General features: G+C 40.7%; 1 protein-coding gene across 1 annotated transcript; it reads left to right on the top strand.

Annotated features, from left to right (window-relative positions):
* The first annotated feature begins 4,025 nt into the window (after positions 1 to 4,025).
* Positions 4,026 to 9,787, top strand: LOC127368284 (terminal nucleotidyltransferase 5A). Its single transcript, XM_051408907.1, has 2 exons — positions 4,026 to 5,201; positions 6,324 to 9,787. The coding sequence occupies exons 1-2, from the start codon at positions 4,776 to 4,778 to the stop codon at positions 7,137 to 7,139; spliced, it is 1,242 nt and encodes a 413-aa protein (XP_051264867.1). The 5' UTR covers positions 4,026 to 4,775; the 3' UTR covers positions 7,140 to 9,787.
* The last annotated feature ends 7,518 nt before the right edge of the window (positions 9,788 to 17,305 follow it).

Here is a 17,305-nt window from a genome sequence, read left to right as displayed (position 1 = left end):
ATACTCTTACAGTTTGTATTAACACACTTACACACAGAGCAACCTCTAGTGCTGCAGCATGGCTTACGGCGCAGGGCACGTCAGCGAATCTCATTAGTGGCTGTGGAAGAGTTTAGTGGGGGCTTACACTACTGAATGCGTTCTTCAAGGTTAAATGGGGTTAACAATGGTCTCTCACTCAGGTCAGGATTAAAATTGATAATAGATTGAAAATACTTTTGAGGTTAGTCTTTGCCTTGATAGGGTATCATTAGCTACACTAGCCACTATGTACCAGTGGTAATCTGTACTCTACTGTATATGTGTCAAAGGGCAAATGGCTGGACACTGAGAATGTGAATTCCATGCACAGTAGCAGGTACAGGTAGGTCTATAATTGCTTGCATATGAATAATTACTTGTGATAAAGTGTAAGTTAACAGCTTCAGTAGTTATTGTGGGACACCCAGCATGAACCAGCAGTTACAATTATTTTTACAACCTATTTCTACTGATTCTGATACAGGATCTGGGCACATATACACAAGATAAATAACAATTGTAGGTTCCACATTTAAAATAACCCCAGAAATGTGTTTCTTGATAATATTGTGACAAGAATCTTTTAGGACACAGGCACGTAAGGGAAATGTACAGAAGACAAAAATGGTTGTGCTTGTAATGATTTTTTATTTTTATCTTAATCTTCTAATAGTTAGAATGTTTATGTTTATCAGGAGTGTCAATGCCAGCATGCACAGATGGCTTCTTGATAACTGTAGAAACTGAATTATGGATCAACGCATCAGACTGTTCTTCAATCAGGGTCGGTCGTAAGCACGAGTCAACAGTGACGGTGAAGCAGCACGATGTCACATACCCAAATGAGAGGCATGGTAAGAACTTTATAGATTTTAATTTTTTTATTTTTATATTTTATTGTCCATCAGTCCAACAATACAGCAGCCCACCGGAATTTGACCAGTACATCACTGTATGCCAACACCAGGTTGAACTAAACCTAGTGAATGATGTTCAGTCTTCCGGCTAACCAAAAGTGCTAATGTTGTCAGCCACTTTGATTACAAGACAAAAGCAACCTGGTGAAGATAGTAAAGATATTTTCTCTATACAGCTATCCTCTTCTCTTAAAATTCAGCAATCCGGCTGAACGTTAACACCTATTGCTGTTGTGCAAAAATGTACTGAAACGCCAAATTAACATTTAGTATTTCACATATATTATTTGAAACATCTTCACTAAACTGGTGTCATATCGACAATAAACACACGCAAAGAAAAAACACTAGCTTGTCTTTACTGTTAACTCGCTAATCGACTGGCAACGTTAGCCTACGTCAGCTAAGGTTAGCAAGGTTAAATATTTGATTGTTGGCTGACATGATGCCAAGATGTCAATATATCTTGTTATAGCGTGAAAAAAAAAATTGTTATAACAATAAACTTTTCAAGTAATAACATGACAATAATACTTTTTTCTTTTTCTGTCATGGCAGCAATACAGTGTGGTACTTTCACTTCTCAGCCTTCGGCAGTAAAAAATGTGAAGTCTGGGTTCACATGGGTCGACAAGGAACCAAAGACAGATTTTTTACTAATGAAAATCCTAACAAGTACAAAAATAGTTGGAGGTGTTACGGGAGTGAGGTGGGAAAGGGAAGGAGGAAGATGATGAAGGCAAGTTCGGCTAACACGCTCACTGTAATCTCTTAATGAACTTCCGCATGTAGGAATGGTGAAAAAGGGGGCTAGAAAAGAGGATGAGCAATAAATGAGTGGGATGGGACGTAGGCAGGGAATGGGGGATTAGCAAAAGTTAGGCTGCACAGGGTGAAGGTGGGGAAAGATACTGATACAGAAACAAGTGGCCGTTGGTCACACGTTGGCGCTGGTCGTTGGTGGTCGATGGAGTTTCAGATAGTGAGTCTGAATGGTTTCATTTATTGTTCATGTTTCTGAGTGTAAAGAGGCAGGTCGGCACATTCGACTGATATAACTCTCACACAGACAGTGACAAAAAGTTACACAATAATAGTTACGCAAAGAAGAAACTTGTGACATAACCACAGAAACATTTGTTTTCTAGTATACACACTGACATAACATGGACAAAATACATGCATGGGGAAATACACACACGCACAAATAAATTTGTTTCCAAATGTGGCGATCGGTTTGGCAGCCTGACAAGGGGTCTATTTGAAATCCCCTCGTCAATCCTCTGATGTCGTCAGACATTGGAAACCAAGCCGGTGTCATCCACTTGACAAGTCAGAGGTCAGGTAAGTAGCTGCTTCATGGTAAGCATCCCCAGCACTAAGCCTGACATTGAGTCTGTTGGTGAATGGGGAAAGTACCGAGTGTGACTGACCTGCTGCCGTGTCTCAACCTATAGAGCTACATTGCCTTTAACCTGGAAATGTTGATGAAACGTTTTAAGTCAGCATGAATAAAGTTTCAGTTTTCCACTGACCTGACTCACTTTCACTTTTCCTTGATGTGGCCTCTGCCTATCACACACTTAAAGCTGTTAGTAGTAGCTCCTCTGGACCCGATGAGAGTCAGAAAAGAAGCAGGATCAAGAAGTGAAAACAGCTCCCACACACTTCATTGAATATACAAATGCCATTGACACTAGTTGCAGTAAACTTGACTTAAATGCCTCATACCATGTGATGATTTGACACAGTATGTGCACAGGAATGCATGTGATATTTAGGCCTTTATGACTCAAAGACAAGGCAGACAAAGTGTTATCAGCAACACTATGTAGTCACACAAATATCCAGATATCACAACAATGACTGCATGTGAAAATGTGGAAGTTCAGTTATTGTGCAGCTCAGTTACTCCACCAAAGTGTGAACACATGCTCTGTTTCACAGTTGTTAGTGGTTTTGAGCTACATTGCTTAAAACCTTTTCTCATTACAAACATAGCTTTTAATGGCATGCTTCTTTCACTGTTTTATGATCGGAGCCTGCGCAGAGAATGCACCAAAAATTCCTTAAATTGGTATAAGCCTTGCATCTTCTGAAGAGGTCTAAGTGTACATGCATATGTGTGGCTGTGTGTAAATGTGTGTGTCACTGCACATACAGGGTAATCTGCGGTAAGCTGGTTTATGGGCTCGTCTGCAGTGACGCAGATATACGCGCCAAGCTCTGCACTGATAGATTCTCCATGACAACTAACCTGCAGAGACTATGTGGCCTATACCCTACATACTGACAGACAGATTACACCTTACATGTCAGAGAAGTTCACCACAAACATACACCAAATATGGATCTTTTTAAATTGTTAATTAAATATATATTACATTAGATATACATGCAGGTTATGCACTTGTACAAGTTTTCTGCAATTTTACTTCAAGGTTTGTAAAGTAACCTCATGTTGAAGGGGTTGCTGCACACCAATGCCTGCAGGGCCAAATTAATATGGGTGAAAAAAAACCCTAGAGGGCGTTGGGTGTATGTCCGTTCCCTCCCTCACCTTCTGAGTAACTTCTGTAATGTAAGAATGATGTAAGTGTTTTTGTTTTTGTCCTTCTGTTATCCAGCGTGAATTATTATAAAGTAAGTGATCAGTATTTGTGATTTTACACTATAAAATAAAGGGAAGACAGTCATTGCCAGAGCATCCCTCATGATTGTCTGACCATGATCATCACAGTGCTTCAACATATTTTTTAAATATTGGGTATCTACTTGTTAAATAGGCTGTGCGGATCTCTGAGTATTCTCACTGCAATGAGCAATCAGTCAATCAATGAAGAACAAAAATGTGATATTAATAATGCAAAATGCAGGACAAGTGCTGAATAAGCTGCCTCACTGCGGGCGTTATTTAAAGGAGCGCCGAGGAGTCGATTCAAAGAAGAAAGGAAAGGGTTCTGGTTAACGGTCAGCGTCCAATCTGCCTCCTTCTCTTTTCTCCTAACGCCCATTCTCCAGACACGCCTCAGTCTCCGGGCTTGCAGCCGCTCAAAGAAGCTGTGGGAAGCGGCTTCTGCTATTAGTAGGTGTGTGCTGTCAATCAAACCGACACGCCCCAACGCTTCTCAGACGGGAAGCACACTGATCACAACTTCTCCAGCAGCTGTGGAGTGGGACCTCCGTGGTATCACGCAGTATGAACGAGCAACAAACGTCCAAAATGTAAGGGGAAAAGCAGCTATACACCACTTTCTGAAAGTAGGTGTGCCGCGGAAGAGTACAGTAGTCTTAAAACGATGCGTAAAGTTGCTGTTACGCAGCAGGGACGCGCGATAATCTGTGCGTAATAGTCAGTCCAACAGGAGAGAAGTAAAAGTTCTGCGGTGGATGAAACGTTTTCGCGGAAGAAATGGATGCGTCAGTGAGTTTTTGGGACGTAATGAAAAGCTGACACCGTAAGGAACAATCTTTTCAAGCTTTTACAGTTGACGTCTGCTTTCCAAAGTTTGGGGACAGCGACGGAGCAAATCAGAGCGGAGCGCGCAGCGGGGCAGCAGATGCTGGACAGTGACTAAGCCTTACGGCTGGAAAGCTCATGAATTGAATTTGTCTGGACTGCAGACTTTATGTAAGAAGTAGGACAAGCATTACACCGCCCAACTAGTTCTTTCCGTCATGCGTAGAGACGCGCTGTCGCCCAGCATCGTGCTGTTTTGATAGACATCAGCTCTGAACGGTCAATTCTAGAAAGTTGCCGCTAGCTGATGCCACTACTCCAGCAGGAGTTAGTGGAAAGTTTTGTCGTTTACATCCTTCTGTCTACCTCTTCTTAACATGGACGAGAGTGTTGAGTCTGCTGCAGCCGACAGCTGCTCGGACGGGGAGAGCATCAACCTCAGCGTTCTCAACTGGGAGCAAGTGCAGCGGCTGGACACCATCCTCACCGGCTCCATCCCCATCCACGGCCGGTGGAGCTTCCCCACTCTGGAGGTAAAGCCGCGGGATATCGTCAAGGTGGTACGGAGCCGCATGGAGGAGAAGCGGATACATGTCCGGGAGGTGCGACTGAACGGCTCCGCGGCCAGCTACGTCCTGCACGAGGACAGCGGACTGGGGTGGAAAGATCTGGACTTGATATTCTGCGCCGAGCTGAAAGGAGAGATGGAGTTTCAGATAGTGAAAGATATAGTTCTGGACTCTCTTCTAGACTTCTTGCCCGAGGGAGTGAACAAAGAAAAGATCACACCAATGACCTTAAAGGTAGTACCTGAAGTAATTCTAATATAAATATATATAAATGATATGATTTGCAAAACCGAAATTACATTTTGTCTAAAACTTTTTAAACATGTCATAGAACCTTATTTTCGTCTTTATTTTATTCCCAGTCACACTTCATTAGCAGCGCACACTGCTGAAGTTATGTTCGTTTTGTACACATTTTCTGTTTGCACATTCACTTCAAACTGAATGTAAATCCATCTTACAAAAACAAGACATAGGTCTGCCCTGAATATATCCAACCAACGCAGAGATATCAGCCTTCAAATAGAAAAAAGGTTGGTTTCCAATTCAAAGAGGATTCTGTCTAATCCAATTGGAGTCGGATCCACATTAATAAGTAGGCCCTCAGTTACCTGGATACCGAGGACTACCCAGGCTACTAATGGCCCACCAACAGATGTGATCAGCAAAACATCATGACTAACAGACTGAATCAAGATTTTTATCTGCTGCAAATAGCATTAATGCCCGTCTGTTGAACCCTGCTCAAACTAAGGCTGGTTTTTAACATTTTTATCCAGAAAATATTCTCTCTATAAGTGCACAGTGCAATCATTCTTAAACATCACCATGGGTACATGTGTCTGATAACCAACTGTAATGTGGTTTTCAGAGGAATAAAGAAAAAATATATGATGCACTAGTGCAGGAACTAACACTATATTACAGCTGTGAAAGGAGGAAATGAGAAGAGGAGGAGTTAGTTAACAGACAGAAGGCAGCAGGCCTTTGTGTGATGGAAAACTCTGACACATATTCTTCAAAATGTCAGTGTTTGGGAAAAACACAATTCTGGACCACCGTAGACAATTACTTGCACTGATTATGTTTCTGAGGACTTAACTATAACTTAAACATAGAAAACAAATAGCCAAAAGTAGAATTGCTTTTTATATATACTGTATGTTTGTTTAGTATATATTGTGAACTATATGTCTGTGTGTTCTCTGGTTCACGAGTATGCATATAGAAGTTAAATCCACCCATATGTATGTATTAACTCCAACAACGGCTTCAAACATGAGATGCATTAAACTTATCACAGGTATTTATAATCATTCTAAGTCTGTGATTATGACCTAATGTCTCTTTTTTTAGGAGGCCTATGTGCAAAAGATGGTGAAGGTGTGCAATGACTCAGACCGCTGGAGTCTCATCTCCCTCTCCAACAACCGTGGCAAGAACGTGGAGCTCAAGTTTGTTGACTCTCTTCGACGGCAGTTTGAGTTCAGCGTGGACTCCTTCCAGATCCGCCTGGACTCACTTCTCCTCTTCTACGAGTGCTCCGAGCACCCCATGGCTGCCACTTTCCACCCCACAATTCTTGGGGAGAGTGTCTACGGCGACTTCCCCACCGCCCTCGACCACCTGCGCAAGCGACTCATCTGCACGAGGAGCCCTGAGGAGATTCGAGGCGGGGGTTTACTGAAGTACTGCCACCTGCTGGTGCGGGGTTTCCGTGCAGCTTCTGAAAGCGAGATGAAACTTCTGCAGCGCTACATGTGCTCCCGCTTTTTCATAGATTTCCCTGACGTGGGCGAGCAGAGGAGGAAGCTGGAGTCCTATCTGCAGAACCACTTTGTAGACCTGGAGGACAGGAAGTATGACTATCTGGCCACTCTGTACGATGTGGTGCAGGAGAGCACGGTGTGCCTGATGGGCCACGAGAGGCGCCAGACGCTCAGCCTCATCTCTTCGCTAGCATTGCGGGTCCTGGCCGAGCAGAACGCCATCCCCAACGCTGCCAACGTCACCTGCTTCTACCAGCCGGCTCCTTACGTCTCAGATGGAAACTTCAGCAACTATTACGTTGCACAGGTTCAGCCTTTCTACCCCTGTCCTCCCTCTCCTCCTCAGCATTACCTTTCTCATTCGCAACACCCCATGTACGCCACCTGGTTGCCCTGTAACTAAACAATGTACATGAATGCACTTTTGCATAACTGGTGGAACTCATACCTCCTTGAAAGGGATGGATGATTTTTTTTTTTATCTCCTCCTTGAGATTGGAAATTGAGGGAAATAAGAGAAGGAAAACCAGGAGACAAAATTAAACAAAGGGCACAGATAAAAGAAGAGAATAAAGCAAGGAGGGGAAATTAGGACAAGGAAGCTCGAATAAGGCAGTGGGCCAGAGGAAGGCTTTTCCCCGGGACAGGGTGCTACAGCCACAGGGGGAGCTGAGCACACAGGGATAGATGCCAATGAGTGAGGCTGACCCATCAGTTCTAAGGTTCTCTCATCAGCTAAGATCAATTTGGTAGACCAAACCACAGCTCGGCCTCAGAGTGACCAACAGCCTGGATACGATTAGCTTATTCTTGTCTGTTGTGAGTCACAGGAACTCAAATTTCCAATGATGAACATGTTTAATATTTACATAAAAAAACCAAAACAGACTCGCAAACAGCCACAGAGAGTAACGGAGGACACACATGACATGCTGAAGATATTGATTCATTGTCAAACAGTTGCAACTTTCTGACCTTTTACATGTGCACCGTGTGTGTAGGGGACTCCTTTTCACTGACAATGCAAAATGAGGAACTTGGATACTTGTTTACAAATCCAAAGATTTACTTTGATACTCAACTTTATCTAAATTCTGAGAAAAAAAAAATAAACAACAAAACAATGCATGCTTTATTTCTGTACAGGAATAATTTTAAGTGCCTAGATAACGCCTAAAGGGAAGAGATATTTTTGTGATTCTTTATTGTAGAGAAACTGTTGAGTTGTCTTATTGACATTTCCGAGGTGATAATGAATGTACTGTGGAACAGAGAGTTTAACTAGTATGCTGAGTAAGGTCTCTTACAATTAGGGAGGTTTTGGACCAACTGATTTCGTTTGGCAATGTTTAGTTGAAGACTCTGCTCTTATCTGCAGTCCTGCTGGATGAGCACACATCCTGATTACCAAAGGGGAAGTATAGCACCATAATCTCATCATCTGTACAGACGGGGAGGTGGGGCTTGGATCAAAAATGCTTATAAGAGTAAAATAGATGGTCATTAAGAAAGAAATGTAAGAGGTTTTGCAGCAAGAGAGCAAATGAGAGAGAATAAACTGCCCTTATCTTTTTGCATTGCAAAATCAGATTGACCAGTGCTCAGCTTGATAAACAAAAAGCTATTTATCACAAAAAAGGAAATAATCTAATCATCTGTGGGTGGTGAAATGCTACACAAGAAATGTATTTGGATATGTAGGTTTTCCCAATTTAAAAACGCAGTTTCATCACATTTAGTCCTATATCAAGATGCATTTAAGCTTCATGCTATTGAGTTCTTGTGACGCTAAAATGGATAATTATGAAATTTACAACTTGAGTTTACTTAAAGGTGCCCTGTGGAAATAAAAGTAATGTCTACATTTAGTTTACACATTGTGTGTATCTTTTGAGGGCTAAACAAAAATGTTTAGTTTGCGAGTAGATTAAGTTTCAAATGCATATAAAACAGATTCAGTGTGTTTGAAATGCATTATGAAACAGGGATAACCACTTTTTCTCAAATTAAACTGTAAAGTTTTAATACACTTCAAATTCATTTTATATCTTCTTATCAAATATATAACGGTAATTTTTTACATTATTGTACACAGTTTAAAATCATTTTGATATGCTTTATGGACTGTATAAACTATGTTTCCTTTTCATGTGTAAGAGAGAAAGAGTAAACGTTCAAAAGACGTCTCCAAATATCTGCAGACCAGATAGCGATACATCAAACTGTATGTTTGTCAGAGGGGTCGAGGGTAGGATTAAATGCAGGGATGTAGCAGCAAAGCAACTTGTGAATGGAGTGGAGTTAAAGGCATAATACTGGTATTACCAGAGACCCTGCAGAGGCTTTTCAAGCCTGAAAATCTTCAAAGATGATGTAAACTCAGTTAATGTTGGCCAATGTATATTTCATCTTCTCTTTTATAGAAAAAAAGGTTTGGGATGTGTGGAAATTTGGGCTGCATGGGCAGATAACAGCTATCAAAAATATATCTCGTCTTAGCATTGAAAAGCACCGAATAATGAGGAAATAACGTAAACAATTGTAGAGATAAAGACTACCACATGGCTATTTGAATGGCAAAGAGACAAGTTGGCTAAGAGTTAGGGGTTTTTGCAATGATCATGAAAATAACAGGTGTACATTTTCAGCTTTACAAGTGCAAGAGACTCTGCATATTCTCTCAAACATGTCAGATCTCCTATTTTTCTATCAATCTCTATTTTTGTACAGTCTGTGTTTGGCTGATGTAGCAGGCAGATTCAGAGCTGTGTCGTCCATTTTGTGGAGTGTGCGAATTTGTGTTTTATTTTGGCTGATGAAGAGCAGTGCAGGTGGACACAGAGGCTATGCTGAGATGCAGATTTAACTTGTGTTCATTGTATGTGTGCTCTGAGCTGTTTCATATGGGTTTCTGTTGCTCTAAAGAGATTGTTTCACTGTTCTACTTGTGTTTTTAAACTGCCATCCTGTTTGGACATGAAAATAATGATCTGATTATTGTGTTCAAGTTGACCAACTTGAGAATTAAAAGCAAAAAAGACTATCAGAAAAGAGTTGTTCAGTTAAATTTTTTATCACACTCATCTCACACACACACACACACACACACACACACACACACACACACACACACACACACACACACACACTACTACCTATAATAACAATCTGGATGATGTTTCTTGGACATACTGAACCTTAGATAAGCCAAGGTACACAGCTCTGGCATTTAGATTTGCTGCCCCGACTTTGAAAGAGGTGTCTTCATCAGGTCAATGTCTCGAGGTGCCCGCACAATCCGAGTGGTGCCACTGCTGCTGCCAGCAAGTGACAGCTGAACGTGACAGATTTTCCCTCCAAGAGACGTCACGATAAGCGTCAACAGCCGTCATCGCACCGTTTGCCAGACCTCATTAGCAACAGCAGGTAGATGTCATGTATATGCACAGACCTTACTACCAGCAGAGCCTTGGTCTCCAGGGACACATGGTAACTGACTGAGTTGATTGGCTCCAGGTCTGCTTCCCTCTAATGCCCAGAGGCCTCAGCCTCCAGATGTCACTTTCCTTGCTGACACTGAGAAAATATATTTTACTTAGTCTCTCTCTTTCATGTTCTCTGTGATATGTTTTCTTCTTCTGTCTGTCACTTGGTTATCTTGCTTTTTTCTCTTTTCTTTATCTTCAACTTTGACCTCATTTCTTTGACGGACTTTCAAACAACCTGCTGTGTGTGAATTTAATATACCTTGCATGTTTTAGTCTGTTGAGTACACAGCTTTATTACCCTCTGTTTTTTTGCCCTCACTCATTTCCCTTCATCTCTGCCAGCATGGGCTTCTTGATGAATTTAAGCAGAGAGAGATGAGCTATGGAGAGGAGAACAGGGCCAATGTTATCCCCTGTTAAGAGGGAGAGAGTGGACGCTAAATATAGGCCCCCCTCTCAGCCACTGTAAGGACATTAGCCCATCTGCAGAAAGCTGATTAGCCTCCCTCCATAAGCATGTGCTCAGTGCTCTGGTGTGGTTACTGTGGAGAGATTTACCGGCTATTGTACTGTAACACATACCTCCCCCATCTCCTGCTGTCTTTTAGGTCACTCTCGCTGGAAAGAGCCAAAAAAAAATTCAGTCCACTTCCTTATCAAGGGCTTAGAGGGAACTGAGAACAAGGGATTGAGACGTTTAGTGTGTTGCACAACAAGGAAAAGAACTAAATAACACAGGCTGCTTAGGAAATGTGTTACTATGGTGCATTTAAGCAGTGTAGCGTCTTGACAGGTGGGCTGAGCCGAGCAAGTGTGTCGTGCAGTTCTCGTAGAGTCACAGATACAGGGAAAAGGGGAACACTTTCTGGGGGCCGGTCGCTATGGGGGCCAGCAATAATCATGTTACACAGGAGAGAGAGAGCATGTGCATGCGTAAAGCGTACTTGGGGACGGTCCAGTCACTAGTCTGTGGGCGGGCCTGTGTGGCTATGTTGAAATAATAACATGTGCAGTATTAGTCAAATCTATATCCAGCTCAAGATAAATTGTCCTGGAAAGTGCACTCTAACCCTAACCCTGTACACACATACACACACACACACACACACACACACACACACACACACACACACACACACACACACACACAGAGAGAGATATATACTCATTTGCTTTCTTGTCAAGACTTAGATGAGATTGATACCACTTTTTGTTTGTGCAGTAAATATGAAGCTAGAGCCAGCAGTCAGTTAGCTTAGCTTAGCAAAAAAAGTGGTATGGAGAGAAACAGCGAGCTTGGCTTTGGCAAAAGGTAAATCCACCCAGCAGCACCTCACCTAAGCTCACCAATTACCACATTATATCTTTTTTGTTTATATCTCATATATCTCATTGTTTGTGATTTTGCTGGTAGAAATACAAAACAAAAAGTGGTCTGAATCTAAACTAAAAGCTAAACCCAAAAATTACTTCAAGAAGCTGTAACCCACAGTGAGAGTCCATTAACTCAGTATTTATATGGGACTGTACATGCAAGGAAGAAAACAGTGGGAATCCCACATCTGTTTAAAAACTCGGAGCTATGGACCGCCTTCAAAGATGACACTTATGTTTAAAAAAAATACCACATCTATGACTTTAAGAAGAGCCATCAAAGAAATATGAAGACAAAAGATTCCTTTGTGAGTTATCTGTTCAAATAAGCGCTGACAGATTTATTTACAACAGATTTAGTTGTTTCTTATAGTCCAGAAAGATATTATATCTATTACCACACTGTTTTGTTTTAACTTTTCAGGCATTGATTCAGATTAGAGAGCCAGATAGATAGATGTTATGATAGCTATCCACATTGTGCAGAAGGATCTTATGAGTAAAGTTAAAACGTCAGTTATAATCCTCAGAGGATAAGATTTTCTAAATTATATGATAATCACATTTGTGAGGGCCACCATGAAGACGCCTATCCACAATCTAACATGAGACAGATGGGGTGTGAAGGAGTTGCGGTGTGAAAAACAAGTGGGCTAAAGTGTCAAAGTGGACCACAAAGAAAGCTCAGTCAAACTTTCAGTCACTTTTTATTTGCTTTATTAATTTTTTCTGTTAAATAGAACTGCAAATTGTTGTTTAATCATCATTCAGTTCTTTTCTTTCCCACTGTTGTGCTCTCAGGCAAAGGTCAGATGGAGTCACATCACTGTTACCATCTTTAATTGATTTGGGCTTCACAACAACAGGAAATGAATAACACCAAAAGGTCAGTTAGCGGCTTGTAAAACACTGTAATACGGTGTAACGCTGACAAGAGGTTTCCATCTGTGTAGAAATATATGAAGACAACTGAATTTAGTTTAACCCTTAGTTAGAAGCAATGGAAAGCGCAGGTGCAGCTTTTAATGCAAAACACAACAGAATAATAGATATTTTATACATGCAACATATAAATAACAGAAAGCTATTGAACTTGTGCTTTTTGGACGGCAGAGTGACACAGGAATTGATCACACATGAATATGTTTATCTAGACATGCAAAGACACACACAGGTCCAGTGGGGTTTTGTTGGAGATGAACCAGTTGGAGCAGCAGCAGGGCCAAGAGTCCATCCAGCTCAGCCCAGCCGGGGTCAGAGGCCACAGAGTAAATCAAACAACAGCAAGACGAGACTGTGAGAAACAACTATGAGTGTCTGTCTGTGTGTGAAAGAGAGCAAAAGCAATAGCGTGAGCTGGAGAAAAAAAAGAGTGTGTGTAGGCATGCCTGTCTGCTTTTGTGTATTTGTGTCACAGAAAAACTTGAGTGAGTCTCTAGTTTTCATTGTGAGATATCTGTGGGTGATGTTGCTCTTAGAGATTATGAATTGCTGTCATAAGCAAAACCTGATCCTCTTGATTATTAGGCAACACAATAATAATAACTCATACTTGTGGAACAAACTAATCAAAGAAAGAGTCTTCGGTGACATCTGATGCCAAACAACTGGCTGGCTGTGGCAATAAATTGGGTTCATCCCTAATCTTAAGTGTTTATGCCTGGCAGTGTAAATAGTTTGGCCAGCTGGACCGGGGCCGATGCTGGAATACAGATTTGTTTGTTTCAGTGCAGAAACCAGCCACTAACAGAGAGGCAGAGACAGATCGGTAGTTTGACACACAGCAGCGAAAATCATTGGGTTTTTTTTATAGGAACAGTTAGTCAATAGTTAATCCATAAATAGATCTGCAGTGTCTCTCACATGTCTCTCACATGCATGTGGCTGCAAAAAATATGTCAAATGTTTAAGTTTAATTCTGTTCAATTAAAGTAAGATCAATTCATTTCTTTGGTGCCACTTTCTAATAAGCAGTCCCTCCAGGAATTAACACAAATTCAACCAATCCCAAGTGAATTCTGCATGACCTTGCAATTTTGTCCAATCACTGCAACTTTTCTGCAACTTTTGACCAATCATAGCAGTCCCCTGTGCAAAACTCTGAGCCATACGTCACCAAACTACTAGTTGTAGCCTTCGATTTTTAATGAATTATACAAAAAATGAAACTATTCTTGTAATTTTAAATAATTTTTTCTTGAAATTTAATAGCAAAACAATGCCTAAAAACATCCCAACATGCATCGCAATTTAAAAAACAAAAAATGCTCTGATTTCCTGGAGGGACTGAATAAGACACTCCATAACTAGACTTAAGAGTCTACAGCCAGCTAGCAGCTCTGAGGCTATAATTAGACTCAGTGGAGCCAAACGCTAATGTCAGCATGCTAACATGCTCCCAATGACAACGCTGACATGATAATGATAAGCCGCTATAATGTTTATATAGAAGTTGAAAGTGTTAGCATGCTAACATTTGTTAATCTGCAATAAACTCACAGTACAGCAGACACAGATGGGTGTATCATTAGTTCTGCAGGTCTTTGGTTATAAATCAGAATTTAGAATGAATTATAATTTTGACCTGATGATAGCTGGATGAAAAGTTAAGGAGTAATATATTACATTTCATCCTGAGGGAGACATGAATGGCGGTTTCCTGACAATCCATCCGGTAGTTAAGAGTAATCAGGGAGTCACAACAGTCAGTAGGGTTCATCATCTAGGAACCACAAATGTCTGTACCACATTTTATGCCAATCTATCTAGTTGTATCGAGTTAATAATGATTGAATGAGTTAAAATGGTTCTTACAATCATTCTACAAGTCTGCAGTCTAAAGAGCTAACTAAAAAGACAAAGCAGTTGTCGTGCTTGATATGTCAGCTACAACGTTCTTTACCGTCTTTCCAATCTTAAACATTAGTAAATCGGTTATTAACCATTAATCAGCCATTAGTTAAAACTTAGAAACCCTTCGTAAAGGTGCCTGATTAGATTGTGGTACCAGTTTTTAAATTAGACTATCCTTGACTGCTGTATTTTCAGAGATACTTATATGTTACCACAACAATGCTGTAACAATTCTCCTTTTTTACTAGCCATGAGAGGCTGGTCTCCTCTCTCCTGCAAAATAACATCTGGAACATTGCTCTCTAACACACACATCAACCCACACAATCCCACTAAAGTAGCACTTAGCTAGCACACAGTAAGAGTGAGAAGCCAAGAAAAGACAGAGCGTAATGAAAGTACAAAGATGGGATAAACCCTTAAAATGTCACATACTGGGTGGAAGCATTGCAGATGTATTACCATCTAAGTGCATGATTACTTTGAAAACATTACGGCAACAAAACAAGCTGCTAAGACTGCAAAGAGTCAGCAATAATACTCACTTCAAATATTCATACCATGCCATTTAGGATTAAAATTGTTGCAATTATCATCATCATTACCACAAATGTGACACTTTTGCTGTTATCACTGATGGAGTCAGTGCTTGTCATTCCATATCATTTGTCTTGGCTACAAAGACCGCTCATTAAAACATTTTAAAACAAAATAATGCTTTCTTTGGAGCTTTTCCCCCTGTGTACTTGTGATCCTAATGTTATGAAAAATAAATGTGCTTGCAATCATAGAAAACCAAGAAAACATTATGATGTTTTAAGAGTTAGGTTTATGTTAGGACTTGGATTTAGGATTCGAGGTAGAAACAGAATTAGGGTTGAGGATTAAAGTCAACCATGAAGCAAAGTTAAAATAGTCAGTCAAAGCCCTCAAAAGTATACTGATTCAAAGATGTGTGTTTTCGTGTGTGCTTATGCACGTGTGCACACATCTGCCTGTTTCTGTTTACAGCACCCAAGGAGGTACTGAAAAGCTTCAATGGATTTGCCCCAGATGGTGAGGCAGCAGAATTAAAGAGCAAGCCTGAGAAAATATCAGTTTGTAACCAAACCATAGTTACCTGGATCTGTGTGTGGGCGTGTGTGTGTGTGTGTTTGTGCAACGGCTGTGTCGGGATTCAGGCTGACATGTTAATCCATGAAAGAAAAAAAAAATAACACTGTCTGTGAAATACATCTTCTAGTTGTCATATTGGGGACTTAAAAACGCCAATCTCTGACTGTAATAGAGGTCAAAATATTAAAGGACCAGTGTGTAGGATTTAGTGGCGTCCAGCAGATCATAACTCTGACTCTTCCCCCTCCCCTTACAAGCACAAAGGAGTGTGTTTAGTTTGTCCTTTCTGGGCTACTGTAGAAACTACTGTTCAACATGATGGACTCCGTAAATATAAGTCTCCCTCTAAGGTAACAAATAACGAATCCTAATGATTATTCAGGTAAATATACATTATTGAAAACACGCCGATGAATATTCAGTTTCTGTCAATAGAGCCTCCTTATTGTTACACACTGGACCTTTAATAAATAAATCATTCATTTATGAATCATGAAACTGCATTTCAACAGAATTTTATTAAATATAAAATGGTTTCCTGAATTAGTTCATAGGTTCAGCGTTATACTGGCAGGCATATACGTTATCTATAAGCAACTATAGTGTGAAACACTGACTCGCAGTTTCCTCCTTCAATGAAATAACGGTAATCTGCAATGGGCATTTATTTTCACCCCAGATACCCTCTAAAGGGTTCATTTGAAGCTAAATTTAAATCACCAAGGTGCTAATTTGTGTGAGTTTCTGTTCGTGTATCTCTTTCACTGTTTTGATTAGTGTGTATGTATGTGTGTGTGTGTGTGTGTGTGTGTGTCTGTGTGTGTATAACTGTGTGTTTATGGCGCAGAAATGCCAGTTGTGCACTCACATCCTGGTAAACGCATTATTGCTTTCCTCTTGTGTCCGTCTCTGCCTCCTGCTAACACGCCTGTTCTTACCTGGGCTGTAATGATAGTCATTATCACATTGTAATAACAAACACACCTGCCAGCTCGCAGCTCGTGCCAAAAACACACCTGTATGTGGTTAAGTATAGCTTTGTCACTATATAGGGAAACGGTAAGTTATAACTGGCCTCCAGAAATGACTGTGGGCATGCATTTAGGGTTAAAGCATCATATATCATCAGATCTACGTATCTGTATGGCATGGATAATTTACGGGTTATCCCCTCCTGATGGCTCTCTGAAAATGTAATGTATTTCTGTCTTCAAAGTGGAAAAAGTCTTTAGAGGGGAAAATGTTTTAGTGGCTGTTAGTTTGATGAAGGTCTCTTGTGTAATTTATCACAAAAACTGTCTCAGTCCCAACAGCTTGTCTCCAAACAGCAACCTGGGCAAATTTTTTCGAGGAGTTATGCATTATTAGTGCTGCTGGTCAGAAAAACACGAGCAGACTATGCTAAGTCTGCAGACTCTCGGTTTGTTGGTTCCACTTTCACAGCAATGTTCCCGGCAAGATAAAAACCAAAATAAACTCATCCAAAGCTCCAAAGTTTGACACAGCTGCTAATTTTTCATCAAAATGACATATTAATTATACAGACAGAAACAAAATGCCAGCCAGCTACAAGACAGTTAATTTACTGTCATGCATAAATTATTGCAAGAGGTACTTTGCAATTAACTAGCGAAGTGGGTACATACATATATTTATGGCCCTAAAATAAAACCATAGATGTTATCATGTTACCCTACCTTGACATGTGGTCTTTTCTGCAGGATGTGGAAATGAACCC

The sequence above is a fragment of the Dicentrarchus labrax genome, unplaced genomic scaffold (genome assembly GCF_905237075.1).
Source record: "Dicentrarchus labrax unplaced genomic scaffold, dlabrax2021, whole genome shotgun sequence".
In the NCBI taxonomy this organism is placed as follows: Eukaryota; Metazoa; Chordata; class Actinopteri; family Moronidae; genus Dicentrarchus; species Dicentrarchus labrax.
This window is presented reverse-complemented; position numbering and strand designations above follow the sequence as displayed.